At 38.2% G+C, this 18,360-nt stretch overlaps 1 protein-coding gene and 1 long non-coding RNA gene across 4 annotated transcripts in view; one reads left to right on the plus strand and one right to left on the minus strand.

Annotated features, from left to right (window-relative positions):
• Window positions 1-18,360, plus strand: part of PARP9 (poly(ADP-ribose) polymerase family member 9) — a 25,325-nt gene that overhangs the window by 4,265 nt on the left and 2,700 nt on the right. For all 3 annotated transcript variants that reach the window (XM_036218826.1, XM_036218829.1, XM_036218827.1), the window contains exons 4-10: window positions 1,503-2,350; window positions 4,913-5,140; window positions 6,215-6,433; window positions 9,882-9,942; window positions 12,420-12,800; window positions 15,773-15,909; window positions 16,560-16,734. In XM_036218826.1, coding sequence (XP_036074719.1) covers window positions 1,503-2,350; window positions 4,913-5,140; window positions 6,215-6,433; window positions 9,882-9,942; window positions 12,420-12,800; window positions 15,773-15,909; window positions 16,560-16,734 — 2,049 coding nt within the window. The remainder of the gene's footprint in view (window positions 1-1,502; window positions 2,351-4,912; window positions 5,141-6,214; window positions 6,434-9,881; window positions 9,943-12,419; window positions 12,801-15,772; window positions 15,910-16,559; window positions 16,735-18,360) is intronic.
• LOC118601585 overlaps window positions 16,732-18,360 on the minus strand; it is a 13,695-nt gene continuing 12,066 nt past the window's right edge. The window contains exon 4 of the long non-coding RNA XR_004950345.1: window positions 16,732-17,304. This is a non-coding gene — a long non-coding RNA (uncharacterized LOC118601585). The remainder of the gene's footprint in view (window positions 17,305-18,360) is intronic.

Raw genomic sequence — 18,360 nt, forward strand, 5'->3', positions numbered from 1 at the left:
ACAAGATGTGGGCCTTTCTGACCAAAGCCAAAGTGGTGATCCACTAACCAACAAGGGCTGTAAGAGCCACATGGAGCCTGCCTAATCCTAGGGGTGGCCCACTTGAGATTTTCAACCAACACACAGACCATGTGCTGCTGCTTTTAGGTAATTGAAGCCACCAGAGATCTTTCGAGGTGGCTCAAATTAGAAGCGGGAGTTGAAGTAAAATATAATTCATCACCACATTTTACCTATTTTACAAGGCACATTTTTTTTCGCATTTCTGAAATAAAGCTCCTCCCTATCAATCTGTAATGAGCCATCGTTTAATTCGCATAGTTTTTCCTTTTTCAGTGGCATATAATAATGATGGCTTAGACTCCATGAAATACAGTATCACAAGTTGAGTTCTCAAGGAAGTGTAAACTGAGATGGAGTTACGAATGCAAAAGGTTTATTGTGAAAGGAAAAAGAAGAAACCAGATTGGGCAGGTGGAGCCATCAGACTGTTAGGAAAACCTGGCAAAACTCTGCCAGCCTGAGATTGCCCATGAGGGGAGGCCCCCAATGGACATAAATGGCCTTGCTTCGTCATTGATGGGGGCCACTCTGAGAATAGCGTGACCTTGGCTGGAAAGCCGAGATGGCTAACAACTGGAGGTTTTTAGCTAACTGTACTCCTTCCTTTATAACCACGTGGAAGGGGGAATCTGAGCAGCATATCTTCTTCTCTGCCACATGGAGTCAGTAGTTTTTAGTCAATCAGTTTTAATTCCGCCAACAATGTGCTACGAGACTAGAGTATGACACTCCACCCATTTACTCAACCATGCCCTCACAGGAGCATCCTTGACCAATGTCTGATAGAAGCTGGATGAATAGCCCAGCTCCTTTGCCCTTCTGGTGGTATAACTCTGAGACACACTGTCTCCCAGTGAAGTTAAGCTTCCTTTGCTTCATAACATGTCCTTTATTCATTTCCTTCCCCTCCCCGTCTTACTTTTCACCTTCAAAATAAAGTTACACTCAGATCCTTATATCAGAGTCTGCTTCTGAGGAAATCCAGAGTAAGACACTGACAAAAGCCAGCAATTTATAAATAACGCCTCCTTATATTTTTGACTCATAATTAAGTCATTTCTAATACTTGTTGTGTCTTAAGCATGACTCTTCCCACACTCATCATTTTTATATAGATTTTGGAACTCATGAGCCCCATACACAGTTTTCTCATTCCCATCACTGTATCATAGTAGCTACCACTCATGGAGTAGTTACTATATGCTAGTCTCAAGACTGAGCTCTTTATGGGTGACTTACCATTGAAAAATCTTGGATAGCCTTTGTTTAATTACATGTCTAGGTGAGAAGGAAAATCAGGAAGGAGACTAGAAGTTTATCTCTCTTTTGCACATAGGGTATTCAGTCTCCTGGCATGAAGTGGAATTACATCCTTTTCAAAGGAACCCTTGCTCATTTCTTCTTCTTCTTTTTTTTTTTTTAAATCTCTCCTTTTCCAGAGACTGACATTTACAGAAGAAGCTGTAGTTGGCAAATACCCATTAATCATGATGACCTCAAAATTGTAAAAAAGAATGAGAGTCAGCTGTGTGAAGTCCTCCAGGATAAATTTGGCTGTATCTCTATCCTGGTCTCTCCAGCCCAGGAACATAACAGTGAGTCTCTGCAAGTCTTCAGAAAAATGCTTACTCCTGGACTAACGTTATCTGTCTGGAAGGACAACCTCACCAGACATGCTGTCGATGCTGTGGTGAATGCAGCCAATGAAGACCTTAAGCATGGGGGAGGCTTGGCCCTGGCCCTGGTGAAAGCTGGAGGCCAAGAAATCCAAGAGGAGAGCACAAGATTCATTTCCATACATGGTAAAGTACCAACTGGTGAGATAGCTGTCACAGGAGCAGGGAAGCTTCCCTGCAAACTCATTATCCATGCTGTTGGGCCTCGGTGGGTCGAGGTGGATAGAGAGAGATGCATCCATAAGCTGCAAACTGCCATTAAAAATATTCTGGATTATGCCATCTTTTACAATATGTACCTTGAGACAGTAGCAATTCCAGCCCTGAGCTCTGGGATTTTCAACTTCCCTCTGAATTTGTGTACACAGATCATTGTGGAAACTATCAGATTATATTTCCAAGGGGTGCAAACGACGGGTAATTTGAAAGAAATTCACCTGGTAAGCAATGAAGAGCCTACTGTTGCTGCCTTTAAAGCTGCTTCAGAAACCATCCTGGGGATGAACGAGCTGAGGTCCTGGGGGAATCAAGAAGCCACCCCTCCTTTCAATACAATGGTTATGAGCAACTTCACTGTCCATATTGTCCGGGGCCAAATTGAACTGCAGGAAGTAAGTCTTTGTTTCTATTCTCTTGCACTGCCAGAGGGGGTCCCTGAACTGTTCATTACCTATCAAGTATGTTTTGAGTATATACTATTTCAAATTACTATTTAATCTTGTTACGGTTAAGAGTATGGACTTTATAGATGGGTCATAGCACTTGTATCTTAGAATTAGAAACAATATACATAAAATGCTTAGAATAGGCTTTTTATAATTTTTATTGTTATTCTTAGGCACTAGGAGGAAATAGAACAATCTTTATTTCCAAGGAACTTTAAATCTATTATATTCTTTTTATGTAAAAAAATTCTCTGTTTGAAAAATCTCATTGGGAGACAGACCATCTGAACATTTCCAAAGCAACCTATCAATAGTAAACAAAAAAGTCTTAATACAACATGAATTCATAATATTTAAGGATATGTAAATTTGTAACAAGAGTAGAGTGGAGTGGACCAAGAAAGATTACTTTGGAAGATGAGCGTTTTGAATTTCATCTCAAGTTGTGGTAAATATGAATTGGCAAGAGGAGAGGCCTGGTTGTTAGAATGATTTGATCAAAGAGACATAGAGGAATTAATGGACTGAAAATAATGGGCTGGACCAGTCAGGAGACCCAGGTAGAGCTGTAAATTGTATTCTGAGTATATGGCTCTATGCTAGGATTCCTTGGGCACAAAAGAAAGAGTCCTAACAGAGAAGAGAGGAAATCAAGGTAACAGCAAACCTAGGGATTTCTGGGTTGGTGCAGCTCCCCCGAGAGGCAGAGAGCACTATGAGGATAGGGATCATGACTTGTTCATCTCTGTAGCCCTACAGCTTGGCTGGGCATGCTTCTTCTAGGTGTTCAGCAAATTATTGATGAATAAGTGAGTGGGTAACAGAGAGCAGGGTCTATAGAGGAAGAGAAAGAATATAAGGCTATATTCTTTTCCTTTTCCGGATCAGAAATGTCATACTTAAGACTCTCCTGTGGCCACAATCAAATAGACTTCATTGTAAATGAAAAAATACCAATTATCGCCTGCAAGACAATTAGAAAGAAGACTGAAGAGACCCCTCACAAAAAATATTTATTTGACAAGTCATTAATATGCCAATTTAAAATTAAAGTGGAAACATCCTAGTTGAATATCTTATCTTTTTAACTAAAATTTTTTGTATTTATTTATTACTAAGAACATTAGGAACCTGAAATTTTTTAAAGGATGCCAGTGCTCCCAATTGCAAATTCTGATTGCACTTTCAAAGTGAAGCATTTATTAACACCTCTGAGAAGTACCTAAGTTACCCCCAAAGGGAACCAAAGCCATCAGATGATTTAGGGAGATTTGGCCATGGTGAGGAAAGAGATGCAACCCCTTTATCACAGCTCAGAGAGCTAACTAGGAGGTGACAGTAATGAAAATATATCCCATGTGTACCTATAATCTATTTCTGAAAGGATAGACAAAACTGGTAAAAATGATTGCCTGTAGCATAGGTGAGTGAGTGAGGGATCTCGGGACCCCACCAAGAGGGAGGCTGACTTTCCACTGAAGACTTTTTTGTCTCATTTGTACCACTTACCTTAAAAAAATTAGGAGGTTGAAGTTTCCTGAGAAATTTTATTTCCACTCTGTTTAAAACAAAACGGAAAATTTACACAAAAATAGCAAAAAGTGATGACAGTGGGGCAGGTAATGAAAGCATTTATTGATAAATCTTAACCCACTTCTCATTTGCCCCGAGAATACTTGCCCTTGCTGCTGCTGCGTCTACCCAGAGATAACTTGCGGATTGTAGTCCTAACCTTACCCCCAAAGTTTGCTGTGAAATATCTCACTTTTATTATTATTTTTGCATTGCTCTAGTATATGGATAGTCTTTGGAAACAAATGTCATCATTCTATTTATAGCAATCTATTTTTAGCAGTGATATTTCCATTTACAAAATATAGTAATTCTCAATTGCTGAAAATGCCAAATCCTAGAAAATGTAGCATTCCTATACATGATGTTAACATTGTTCTGGAATAGCTGTCAGCCGAAGATTCGTTTGATGAATCCAATTTATGTATACATTTTTGTTACATTAGGATTAGAGACAAGTTCTGTTTAGAAATAACTCCAAGAACAGTTTTTATATTTTACTTCCACATCGAAAACCAGTTAGATTTGCTTCAGCCTCAAGAGTGTGTTTATGTAATATTGAATTAACACTAGCAGCAAGTTGCACTTTTTTTTTTCCTAAATGGGTTATGGGTTAAAATAAATCACAGAGAATGCTCAGAATCTGAGAAGAGGTTGGTGGTGGTGGTGGTGGTATAAACCAGCAAGGGGCTGACAGATGTTTGCAATAAAAATTATATCATCCACACAATTTACCTAATTACTGAATAGGATAAGCAGACTGATCAAATAATCACTCTTTGGAAATATGAATTTCTATCCATTTTAAATGCTGTTTTTGTGGATTTAGAATCTTCACAACTATTTTTCAAAGCCTTTCAGTGAAATAAGGATTTAATTAATAATTTAACAACAAATAATTTAACAATGGGTCCTGTTCATTTTTTCCTTTTTCAGACAGATGTAATTGTTAATTCTATAACTCCAAGTCATTGTTTTGAAGCTGGTCTTGTGTCACGATCAATTCTACAACAAGCAGGGGATGAAATAGAACAGGAATTTAAAAAACAGACGTCTCAGACATCTCAGGATTCCCAGTTGGTACTGGTCACAAAAGGATTTAAATTGTCCTGTCAGTATGTATTCCATGTGTTGTGGAATTCAGAATATTCTAGAACAGATATGGTAAGGTCAAAATAAATTTATCTTTATGTAGTCTCATAGTCTCTGTAGTGTTTGTTGAATTTTTATCATGTCATTACATTCATGAAATGTTGTAAAGTGATATAGTCCCCATTTTTTACCGCTCCTGAGCATACTTGAGATACTGAGTAGCTATTGTTGTCACAGTTATCTTAAGAAGTTTGACTTAAAATATGACCTAACGCATTTTAAGTGGACATACCAAGAATAGACACGGGAACATCAGGGCTCCCTTAGTCTGCGCCACACGTGACCCTTTTCCTAAGTGGGCCTGGGATTCAGTTTCTTCATATTTCCCCTGGGATTCAGTTTCTTCATATTTCCCAGCTGTTAAATTCCAGGAGAACCTGGATTTCCCTTCACCATTTTTCCAGAACCATTCCAGTCAAATCTATTACCTGTGGTGTCTTCCCCCTGTCTTTGTCTGCATTTTTTCACCATTTCTGGTCCTCCCTTGGCTACAGAGCCCTCTAATCCCAAATTAATCCTCCAATCATCTCTACCCCTATCTTCCCAAGGTCCTTCCACAGACAACTGTCCTGTATTAGTTAGTATTCAGTTAGGATGTTGAAACATTGATGGAAAGTTTAAATCTGCCAAATATACTCACACTTCCCAAGAAATTACATGATAGAGTTTAATGACATTGAACAAATGCTGCTTACTTACTTTAACCTCGACCTCCTTTATTAAACTACCCAAAACTCTTTATGCTGGCCTGGAAGTGGCAGATAAGTGGGGATAAACTGATGGTTGGCTCTCTGACCTGGGAAGATGAGCAAGGCTATATAGACTGGGAGAAATCGTGGTGCCCAAATGTCCTGAATAGCACAAAAAGATCTATTCAATTACTTCAGTTTCCAAGCCCTTTCATTTTTCATCATATCTAACCTTATAGCTGTAATGAGTGGGGACTTTCCTGCCTTCTGAGGAAGCATGGATGTGGTCCTGAGGGAGGATGGAGGTTGGCATTACAAAACATGGGCAGGATCAAGGGGTAAGTAAAATTTTATTTTTGACTTGAAGGCTCATCTTAAATTTGTGTTTTTCCTACAGAGATTGAAAAACGCAGTGAGGAAGTGTTTGGAAAAATGCCTTGAGCTAAGTTTAACTTCCATTTCCTTTCCTGCCCTTGGGACTGGAAACATTGGTGTGTGTAAGGATCGAGCAGCAAAGATTATGTTGGATGAAGTTCTAATGTTTGCCCGTAACCATTTGAGAAAACAATTGACTGTAAAGTTTGTGATCTTTCCTACAGAAATGGAGACATATAAAGTAAGTGAATATCTTAGAAATGTCCTACATTTATTCATTCATTTATTCATTTAACATCTGTTTAGTGTCTCCAATATAAGATATGGACGGTGATGTTCTAATTTGGTGAAATTTAACTTTTACGAACTGGCCACCTCTGACTTTGTGAAGAATGCCATTATAGAAGCCATGTTTACCCCACTACCTAGCTTTTCTCTTTTCCTTTGTTGGCATTTCTTCTTCTCTCTGGTCCTTAAAGGTAACCAACCTTCTCATTTCAATGTGGGTCCTCTGCTTCTTCCTCTTCTTTCTTCTTCTAAGAACACAACTATTCTTAAACCTCTGCCATGAATTCTGAAGAGTCCTATCTTCAGAGCCAACTTCAGACCGATATCCCCAACCCTCTCTCATTTCTACTTGGCTACCTTACTGTCATCTTAAATCCAATGTATTTAAAAAAAAAATTCTTTGTCTTCTCTTCAATCGATCTACCTTCTTCGAAAGATTAACTTGCTTCACTGTGCCTCAGTTTCCTCAACTTTAAAATGAGGATAATAACTACCATCTTATAGGGCTGTTATAGGAATTCACTGAGTTAATACATATAAAACACTTAGAATGGGACCTGGCATACAGTAAGACTTCCATGAATGTTGGCTTATCATATTGGTTGTAAAGTGCTTTAATTCACTGAATGCTGAAATGAATACAAAATTAAGTGAATTGCTTATTATCTTTTTTCCCAATTAGATTATAAACTTTTTAACACCAAAAGTATATCTGGCTACTTTTGCCATGTCCCCAGCACTGCCCTCAAATTCAATCTATTCTTTCTTAACTCATCTATAGATGACCTCAGAGGAAAATCAGCTGTGGGCTAACAGAAATAAAGGGACATGTATGCAGGGGAGTGTGTCTATGTGTCTGAGTGCAGAGATCTTGTGTCCAGCTTCTTCAGTTTTCACTTCCATCTCAGCTTTTTGTTTTAGAGTGGTCAGATCAAGCGGAGCTGTTCACATGTGAATAGGTCCCTGATATACTCAGCATAATTAGTGTATATTGCTGTGCTCTGCCTTTAAAGCACCATCTCTTTGCTTTATTCTCACTTGGCTGGTATTTTTCAAAAGGACTTTAATGAAGTTAAGGAAGAATAAAAAAGAAATAAGATAAAGCACCTTTTAAATAGGTTTTAAAGATACAGGGTTTTGATTCTGCCAACAGCAGCATCGAAGTACTAATGTGACTTCTCAGACATGTGTCTGGATTTGGGGTGTAAACGGCCTTGTGAGTGCCTGGCAGTGAGAGTGCTCTGAACCTTAGTTCTCTGACTGCTCACTCTCTCACCACCCTACTTGTGTCCATGTGAGTGTTTGCCATTTCATCTGTCCCTACAGGAAAATAAACTTATATTGGTTCTAGCTTGCTCTTTCCTGGAACACATGTAAGGGTTCTTATTCCTTTTGCTGTCTGACTAGACACGAGGAGGTTTATAGTATTTGCTGATTTTCATTGCTGACTTCACACAATCAATGTGACACCACTGAAAGTGGAGTTGGGAAGAGATGTTCACATGGGCTCTCGTGAACCACCGTCAGCCGGCTCCAATATGCCGCTGTGTCTCATCCACAGCTGACCGGCATGCTGGTGGCAAATTACCCATTGAAGTAGCCCACCTTCCTGACAAAATGAATCATCCTGTCCTTCGAATGAAGTTCGCCTCTTCCCCCAAGCAGAGGAGTATCATTGGGCCTAGATAGGTGTCATGACTACATCTTGGAATTGTTCATGAAGCACCATGTCCCTGCAAGAAGATTTAACCAGGATTAACCACATCCAGAAAAGATAGTTCATTCAAAGTTCACACATGGCAGTTCAACAAAAGTAGAAATATCAGCCACAGCCTGAGGTCTCCCTTAGGGACTAAGAGCAAAAATAGCTGCCATGTATTGCGTCAGCCAGGTGCTGTGCTAAGAAGCTGTCTCATATCATTCTCCCTCCAATCCTGTGATGAAGCCATTGTTGTCATCTTCATTTTACAAATGGGAAAACATATTAACCCAGAAAATAATACACACACAGCTAGTCAATACTGGTGTTCGCCAGTATTTCATCACGATAAGGGTTCTGGTTAGAGCTGAGTATCTGTAAATGGTGGTGGATAGTCATTCTTCTGGTTATTTAACAAATCTTTATTGCATATATACCTCGTGTCAGATATTATGTCTCAGAATAAGGAACACCTCTCTAGGAACACACTACTAGCATCCCTCCCATTAGGTGTTGGTCATTTATGGATGGAGCTGGAAGAAGTGCCAAATCTACTTTTCCAAACTCTTTGCAGACCGTCTGCTTGTTATCCACATATTCTTCTAAGTTATTGATACTGATTAAATTAGTTTTCTTTCACATTCGATTCGAAAGGCTTGCCTGATTCATTTCTAACCCTGCAATACATCCTGACATTTAAAGTGACTTTGGGAGAGGGTTGATTTTTATCCATTTTGCATATGGCAGCTATTCTGAGTCTATTTATTAGTAGATAATATTATCTCATTTGTTTTATTTCCAAGTTCTTAGATGGGGAACACAGGAAAGTTCCCTGTTGTGACCTCTCCAAATACACAGTATGGTAAGAGCAAGGGCTTTTCGATCTGGAAATAGCAGCTGCAAATATAATTCATGAAGAAAATGTCTTACAGATTAAGAAACTTTATTATTAAAGTTCTGATGCAAAGCAAAATTTAGTTTTTACCTCGTTATATACCATCTTTTTAAATGAAGTAATAACTGCCAATTGAGTCAACTTTAAAAAAAGAAAATATTGGATATGGTGGTTCCAAACCCTAGGAGAGATGAGTTTTTTCAAATAGGCACTATGTTAAAGTATTTGCATGGCAAAATACACAAATCTTAGTCCACAGACTGTCATATAATAATAATTACAATAGATAACATATTGAATATTTACTACATGCTAGGTCCAATATAAACACTTTAAAGGAATTGATATTTATTCAATCTATCGAGAAAGTATTCTGTGTATAACTTTTTAAAAATGAATTTATGTTTTATTAATTACAAGAGCATTGGCTTGTATATTTTTCTACTTCAGTGACATAACCACACCTTTAGTTCAGTGTCTAACATGCAGTAAGCAGGGCATTAATATCTGTTGAACAAATGAGTGATAATACTTTGCCTTGAATATGCAATTCTTTTTTATGCCAGATTTTGGGTTTCTTTCCATTTTTCCTATGCTTTTCCCCCCGTACATGTTCTAATTGATTGTGGTGCTGCACTTGCTGTTCCCCAAGACTTTCCTAAAGTCTGCTTTTAGATTTGTGGCAGTGGAAATGGGGTCTGACAGAGTGGGTGAGGTAAAGTGCGGTGTGTCCAGGTGGAGAGAGGGATTTTGATAACAGCGATGAAATGCCTTGCTTACGACTCTCTGCTGTTTTGCTTCTGGTAGGCTTTCAGCACTGAAATGGAGAGGCATAAGTTCCAACTGCAGATTCTCAGCAATAACGGGGGTAAGTAAGAAATTTACATGCCTAGAACCAATGTCTCCCACCATAGGCTTATTATACTCTTGATCATCTTAACTAATGAGGGGAGAAGAAGAATAAATACGCCAAATATATTTCATTGTGCTCCTGCTTGGATACTAACCTGTTCTATACCTGACCATGTTCTTTGCTCCGTCTGGTTTTAGGATACAAACAGAGAGAGACTACATTGCTGTAGGTAACCCTTAGTGTGCATGGTTCACAAACGCTGTCTACAGCTTTTTTCTAAGAAAAAGTTCTGCCCATCTAAAGCTAAGCCAGCACTTTTTCTGCTCTGAAGTAGCAAACATCGAAATGGGGTAACTCTTTTAATACTTTTAGAAAATACATCTCAGTAATACCAGATAAGAAGTGGATTAGCTCAATGTTACCAAGCCTGAGTAATCATTGGGATCATAATGGAAACTTTAAAAAAAGCAAACGGAAGTATGGATAGGCCCCAACTCTGCAGATTCTCATTCAGGAACTCGGTCTGGGCCAAGCATGTCTGTTTTCCAATGCCCGCTAACCAATTTTGTTACTGAACTAAACCAATTCTGGTTGTTGGGGGCTGGAAAAGGATTAACTTTGTCTAATAACTCTATTCCTTTAGTGGAATTTGAGTGGACTGAGATGGAATTGCCTCATGACAACTAGAATGTGTACTTCTGAAATCGTCTTTTAATGTATAGTATTCTACAGATGTTAAGAACACTAGACATTCAATCAGCAATAGAAACTGTTAGGATATGTCCCATTAGGATCAAAATAATTTATTTATGCCCCTAAATAGACAGGTTCACTTATGGATGCTCAGTAACCCAGGAGTGCTGGAAATGAAGAACGGGGAGCTTTAAGAGCTCTGGTCTGTGACTCCGCCTCTTATGAGCCTTTTTATGTTTATCTGTAAAATGATGATGATGCAGACCATTGTGAGAATAATTAGAGATTATAGATGTAAAAATTTTCTGTCAGTCGCAAAGCATTAAACAATGGCCAGGGGATAAATAATGAGTGAGAGGATGGACAAAGTCCCCAAGTGGCACAGAGGAGGGAGAGATTCTTTCTGACTGCAAGGGATCAGAAATGGATTCATGGACGATACAGTTCCAAGCTAGGCTTTGAGGATGGCAAGATTTTCAGTGGCTAGAGTTGGTGGTGTGGGGCACCCAAGGTGAAGAAAACCCACAAAAGAAACAAGTGCAGTATATGTTTGGAATGAATCTAGAAAAGCTAGATAATCTAGGAGGACTTTGGGGTGAGGATAATATGGGAAAGGAACAGCCAATGGCTATGTCATTAATCTGAATAGTGGGGCCAGGTGTTATCATTTACTTCAGTACATCTTGAGGACATCTGTAAAGGAAATATAGCACAGGATAATAGTTGACACTAATAATGACTGATGGTGATGATATCAGGTTATCAAGGAAAAGTAAAACCTTTTAGGAAAGCAGGGGAGTGTGTTTCCATTAGAAATGTTTAATTAATAAATATTTAAAATTAAATGTTTTGATGTTAGAAAAGTATCCTTTAGTGATCTGAACAATTTAGTTACCTTGAAGAACAATTCTTCTTTCCTGATAAAGATGGATAAATGAAGTATTATCAGGAATTATTGTTATTTTCTTCTAAAAAGTAATGTAGGGTCCCAGGCAGAACAAGACTTTAAAAATAAAAAAGTTATGTCTCCAATTTAAGAAACCAATCCCCCACACCTCTATCCCCATCAGTTTTTAGTATTGTATAAAACTTTAGTTTTTGTTTTTACTCTGAGGGAGGTCATCCTCCCCCTCTTACCTCTAGGTCTGTCTTGGTACTTTTTCATGGCTCCTGGTACCACCGAACTACAATATTAGAGTAAAAGATGTGAATTACCACTGTGGTCTTGAGATCACTCACTGGGAGGCAGACTTGTGTGAGCGTTGCTGTCAGACTGCCCACACCTACCAACTTCTTGGCTGCCACTTAATAACTCTCAGAATTAGTTTCCTCATTTGTAAGATGAGGCTGCAAACAGTATCTATCTCGTCGGGCTGTGAGGATTGAAAAATGATATGTGTAAAGCACTTAGAACAATGCCTGGAACATAGTAAGTGCTCAACTTACATTTTCCCCTCAAAATATATTAATTAGATTTATCCGAGTAGCTAAAGTTCACTACTTTTTATTGCTGGTAGAGTTGATTAACATCCAGAGTAAACTCATCTGTGAATTGATAAATGTAACACGACAAGGACAAGACATGATAAAACCAATTCCTCACAAGCTAAACTGTGCTCTCAAGGAAACTGTAAACTATACATTTAGATTTTCTTTAGATTTTTCTTTGTACCCAGCACAACTCTCAGAGAACTTAATCAAAGCTGCTACTGCTGACAGTAGTGACGATATCCTGGTGTTTTGTTCTGCTCTGATTTAAAACCCACCTGCCTTCTGTGGTTGCTTACGATGCCTTTCAGCCCCTTGGAAAACCAGAGAGGAAAAACAAGAAAATGGGCTCAAGGCTAAATCTTCTGCCATCGATCTGATGGGATCCCACTGGGAACAGATGAATGAGGCTGAAAAGTGGATCAAAAGGTTACTGACCTGCCAGGACAAGCATGTCATCGAGAATAAGCATATCCTCTACCTTGGGAAAAAGGAACATGACATTTTGTCTCAGCTTCAGAACACCTCAAGGGTCTCTATCGAAGAGATTATTGACCAGGAAAAGACAATTTTAGAGATTAAAGGAGCCCAGGCTGACATTGTTGAGGCGGTTATAAACATCGAGCATATGCTGTGTGAAGTTCAAGAGAAAATGGCAAGAGAAAAGGAGCAAGCCCTTTGGAACTTGTTAGGTGAGTAACTTTCTATTAAGTTGGGAAGTCCGCTCTCCCAGCTGTCCTTTTGGGTGTGATCGTGTGTGTGTGTGTGTGTGTGTGTGTGTGTGTGTGTGTGCACGCGTGCGTATGTAAGAAATAGAGCATAAGAGAGAGAAAGAGAAACCATGTTGGTTTTGTGTTAGGCCATGAACTTTTATAACCATTTTTGGGCTCTCTTTCTACCAGCGGGGTTAATTATTAGTAAATGAACACACACACACACACACACACACACACACACACACACTTGGATTTACTTATGGTGACATGGATTGCCTAAGTGGCATTTACATGTAAAGTTCTAGGGTAACCCAATCCCAGGCTGTGGGGAAAAGAAGTACATCTTTAATACTGTAGATGGAGCATTCAAATGTAGACACATTCTACTTGATTAATTTCTTTAATTGAATTTTATTACATATATTTGTTGCTGGAAGCCTGGGGAACCCTAAATTTACTTATTTGAGCCTTCTCACCAAAATAAATTATTTATTGATACTGTTAAGTACACTTATCACCCATTCGGTGAGGCAAAATTCATCAGGATAACTGGGAGTTTGAGATCTTTTTAACATAGCCCTAGAGCTAACTAGGAAATTATACCATTGAAAATACCACCTTAGGAGAGAGAGACTTATTTCATTCATGTATTCAACTAATAAATATTGCATCCTTGATATTTACCAGGCAATGTCCTAGGTGCTGGACATAACGATAATAAGATGGACATTGTTTTCATTCAAAATCTAATCGAGGATGCTGAGAAGTAAGCAGGGTTGTTTATGAAAGAGGAGGAGGGTGAAAGTGCTCTGAGAGGACCTGAGAGAGGTGCCTAACCCAGACTTGGGAGGACAAAGAAGAGCTTCTCAGAGGAGGTGTCATAAGTGAAGAACTGAAGAATAAGTAGAAGTTAGTAAGGCAAAGAAAGAAACTTTCAAGAAATCAGATCATAGCAAAGCCTAGATTATGCAAGACTGTATAAATCACATGAAAGAAGTTAATAGTTTTTCTGAAAATGAATGCAGAGTCTTAAAGGATTTTAAGCAAAGATAAAGTCAGACTTGTATTTTATTAAGGTCACTGGTTATAATGTCAAGAATGGATTTAGTACAGAAATTCAGATGCAAAATTTCAAAGGACATCTTAGTTTCACCATGTGTTTGTACAAATAGTTTAGGCAGAAATGGTCAAAGTGAGTGGGAGTTTGCAGTAAATTTTGTATCCACATTCCACAGAACACCCAGTGTCAAAAAACATGGTCGAAAATAATAACAACAATGAGACCCAAGATTGTGATTTTTAGTGAAATGTACTGACTGTGGGTATGTATACTGACGCTGATACTTCTCAAGAGAACAACGGACAAAGCAACATTGATCTCCTATAAAGCTTGTGGCCTTACTTTAAATGAACCACATTTGTAAGGTTGACCCATCCTTCCAGCTACTGGCAATTTAGTCATGTAAGTCCCTTGTTCTGCTGCAAGGTGGCATTTTTATTAGCTGGTGACTAAACATATTATTCCACAGCAGTGTTTTAGAGGTTCAGACTCACTCTCTCTTAACCAGACTAAAATCTTGGTTAGCAAAATGGATAATTTTGAAATGAGCTGTTACTACAAGGAACATCAACTATCCATCAGAACAATAAAATTTAAACAATAGAAGTTAGACATCTCCTCTCTTTTACATTACTCTTTAAATCCTTCCTGGCGAGCTCTTCTGATAGCAGGAGTTTGAGGATCACTGCGTCTCCAGGGCTCAGCCAGCACTTGGCATGTTATGGGAGTTCAATAAATGTTTGCTAAACTCAAGTCAACTAAATACTATACTACATAAATGTGAGCTATTACTCTACAGATTTAATTTATGGTCTCTTCCCTTGAAATTTCCTGGCTTTGGAGTTCCTTTGCTATGGAATTTTGTCTCTCCTGCTTTCCAGATTTACAATTTGGCCCTCTAACGAGTTTCTCTGGATTTATCATCTGCTTTTTGTACTTAAATTGAGCTCACTCCATGAAATAATGTGCTGGGGATAAGGTCATCTTAGTATACTTGGTCTAAAGTCAAACTGAAAACAAACTGAAAGAAAGTAAGCCTTTTGGAGAGTTTCTGTTTGTCCTCCTGTATATTTAGTCTAATAAGGAGCTCTGGACAATAATAGGTTGTCTCTTGAATTTAAAAAAAGGAAGGAAGGAAGTTGATGAAGGGTGAAAGGAACAAAAAAGGAATGAAGGGAGAAAAGACATGACATGATAAACTATTAATCTCCCAATTTTGCTATTTTTAGTTGGGTAGTTGCATTTGAGTGTTATATAGGTACCAAATATTGTCTCGCCCCTTATAGAAAGCACTGGTGAAAGCCAGGTTTATAATCTTGGATCACTACTTACAAGCTGTGTAACATTGAGTGAGTCACTTAAGTCTCTGAGTTTTAATTCCCTTATTTGTAAAATCGTGCTAATTATTTTATTGGTGGTGGTGTGATGATCAAATGAGGTAGATATAGGAAATCTCTTTAAAAACCCTGAAGTGGGCTGTAAACGTCATATTGTTTTCCATTATTCCTTAACATTTTCTTATGCTTGTCTATTTTTTTTTTTTTGATAGGCATCCTGACTGGAAATACAAACATTTCCTATGAGCAACACAGTTATATATTATCCTTACAGTATTGATGGGGGGAGTATGTATTAATGCCCTTTTTTCTTTGATCTCCTCAGCCTCATAATCCAAACCATCTAAGGACAAATCTAGTACTCTCTATTTTATCCTGTGACTTCTCACAGTATCATAGTTCTCCTTACATGTCCTAACCATATGAGGTATACAATTTAAACTGGCTAATCCATTCCTCCAAATTTCTGTAATTTGTTTTATTAAACTTTTTTACAAAGCTTTTCTCTCTCACAGAACATTGAGAAAATATTTTCTTTTACTCATTTTTAGGACAATGGACTGGTCAGCAACCAAAAACACAAGATGAAATGAAAAAAAATAAGTTTCTGAAGCACCCAACACATTTAACTCAAGAAATTCAGGATCGAATGAAACAGTTTGAATACTGTGGTTTGCAGGTTATAAAGGTATATGTAATTAAGAGAAAGATTTTATTATCTTGCTATTAATCCATTTGGTTCTGTAGCCAAAAGAAAAACTAAGTTGCTGATTACTCTTAGCTAGCTGTTCACTGAGTGAGAATCTCAGGAATAAGACTGAGAAGAGGGAAGGGATGGCAGGGATGAGGAGTATAGTTGGAATCAGGAGGTAGAAATAATGTCAGGATTTGCAGAAGCATAGATCAAGACCCAGAAAAAAGCTATCTGACTATCTTGAAGCAAAAACAACAACAACAACAACAAACGAAATGGAATAGCATTTATCACACTGCATTATAATTGTTTACCTATTTTTATCTCTCACTAAATTATAAGCTTTAAGAGGGCAAAGATGGTATCTACATTGTAGACCATTTCATTCGCCAGTGCCTACACATAGTGATTGCTAGTGAATTTTTATTAAGTGAATTTTCAAGGAAGGGACAGGGAATTTTGAAAAGATAAAAGTCAAACTAAGAGAGGGTTGGGGCCAGGAGAGACTCTTGTACAACTTTACATGAAAAACAAATTGCATGCAAAATAATATGCACACATTTTTGAAGCAGTGTATCAGGCAATTAATTCAAGTAGCAGTTCTCCAATCTCTTTTTTCGTTTTTTCATTTTCTTGCATTATAGGTGGAGAAGGTAGACAATGAGGCTCTCATGGCTGCTTTCCAAAAAAAGAAGAAAATGATGGAAGGGAGAAATCAAAGGGAACCTACGAGCCGCAGGTTGTTTCAGCAAGTCCCACAGCAGTTCTGTGAAGTGGTGTGCAGAGTTGGCTTTCAAAGAATGTACTCAGCGCCCTGCGGTAGGTGTCAGCCCCTCATAATTGGGGCTTCTCGCCTCGCTAAGAGTACCCTTGAGGATGGGACAGACACTGGAGGGAAGTTGTTCTACTTCATGGCCCTTGTCTGTCTTCTGCCTCTCAGTGCCCCCTGCTAGATAAACCACCCTGGGCTTTAGTCATTAGCACCCTCTTGTACCTAAATTACCAGCCCTCTTTGCTCTTGGGTAATATCTACACAGGGCGCTCTGTTTTCTATGCCACAGGAATTCTTTCCAGTTCATGTATGTGCCCCTTGTGCGTGGTAGTCCTCACCTGTTCTGGACATTGTCTCCAGCCATTACTACTTTCCACTTGGATGCCAGGCTGGATAATGGGGCTGCGCCCAGCGGAGTTAGCAACGGTCCCTTCTACTCTGGAAGTGTCCCTAGTTTTTCTGAGATTTCTATTGTTCTTCACCATCTTGACTCTCAGGGCTCTCTTGAGGGAGTGGAACAGTGAAGTGAGCCCCTTCTCAGAGTCCCCAAGAGTTCTAGTAGTATTCTCTCTGATTCTTCTCTTCCCATCAGGTAGAAGGAAGAACTTTCATTTATCCTGAAATGAAAAAACTGCTCTTAGAATATCTTGTATTTTTCTCTCCTCTGTTATATATGGTATAAAATCCATGCTCTGAATCCTTTAGGCTTTTATCATTTTGGTTCAAAAACTTTTTTCCTCTCTCAGAAAATCTAACTCTGAAAAGCCATACTTCCAAGACCATATTCTCAGCTTCTATTAAAAATAATTATATGTTCTATATATGATAAATATATGCCATATATGTATATTCAATTGAATTTGTTCTAAGGTTTGTTATTTTTTGCCCCTGAGATAATAAGTAGCAAGAGCTCATTGGGTAGAGGAGCAAAGAGCAAGAAGAAACTCTCAGGAACGAAAGCTTTGATTTTTATCCCTGAATATTTCCTTGCCACACAAAATTGTACTATATTTTATGTTTACATGTGAGGAGTTCCCTTTGTGAAGTTTTGAGAATAGGGACAATGTCTTAGTCATTTTTGAAGCTCTAGAGTGGTAGGGTCCAATATGGTAGCCACCAGATGCATGTGGCTATTGAGCACTTGAAATGTGTTTCATCTGAATTAAGATGTTCTGTAAATGTAACATATACACTGTGTTTTAAAGACCACTGTCAAGAAATATAAAATATCTCCTTAATAATTTTATATATTGATCACATGTCAAAATGATAACATTTGGATATAATAAGTGAAATAACATTATTATTAAATTAATTTCACCTATTTTGGTACCTTTTTTGATGTGACTACTAGAGAATTTAATATTACATATGTGGCTCACATTGCATTTCTCTAGTTCAGTGCTGCTCTAGAGCCTGAAACCGTGTTTGATTAAGTCCCAAGTAAATGTAAAGAGAGAGAGAGAGATGAGGAAACAAAGGAGGAAGGAATGAAGGAATGAAGGAAAGAAAGAAGGAATGTAGCTATATTTAAGCGCAAACTATTATATTGATGGTATCAGTGATAATTTGTCTCAAGGGAGCAACTTTGAGTGTCTTTGCTACAGACACAGAGACTTAGGACCAGAAGGTGGTGATTATTTGGAGGACTAGAAAGAGAGTATATATTAGTA

The sequence above is a fragment of the Rousettus aegyptiacus genome, unplaced genomic scaffold (genome assembly GCF_014176215.1).
Source record: "Rousettus aegyptiacus isolate mRouAeg1 unplaced genomic scaffold, mRouAeg1.p scaffold_m13_p_4, whole genome shotgun sequence".
Classification (NCBI taxonomy): domain Eukaryota; kingdom Metazoa; phylum Chordata; class Mammalia; order Chiroptera; family Pteropodidae; genus Rousettus; species Rousettus aegyptiacus.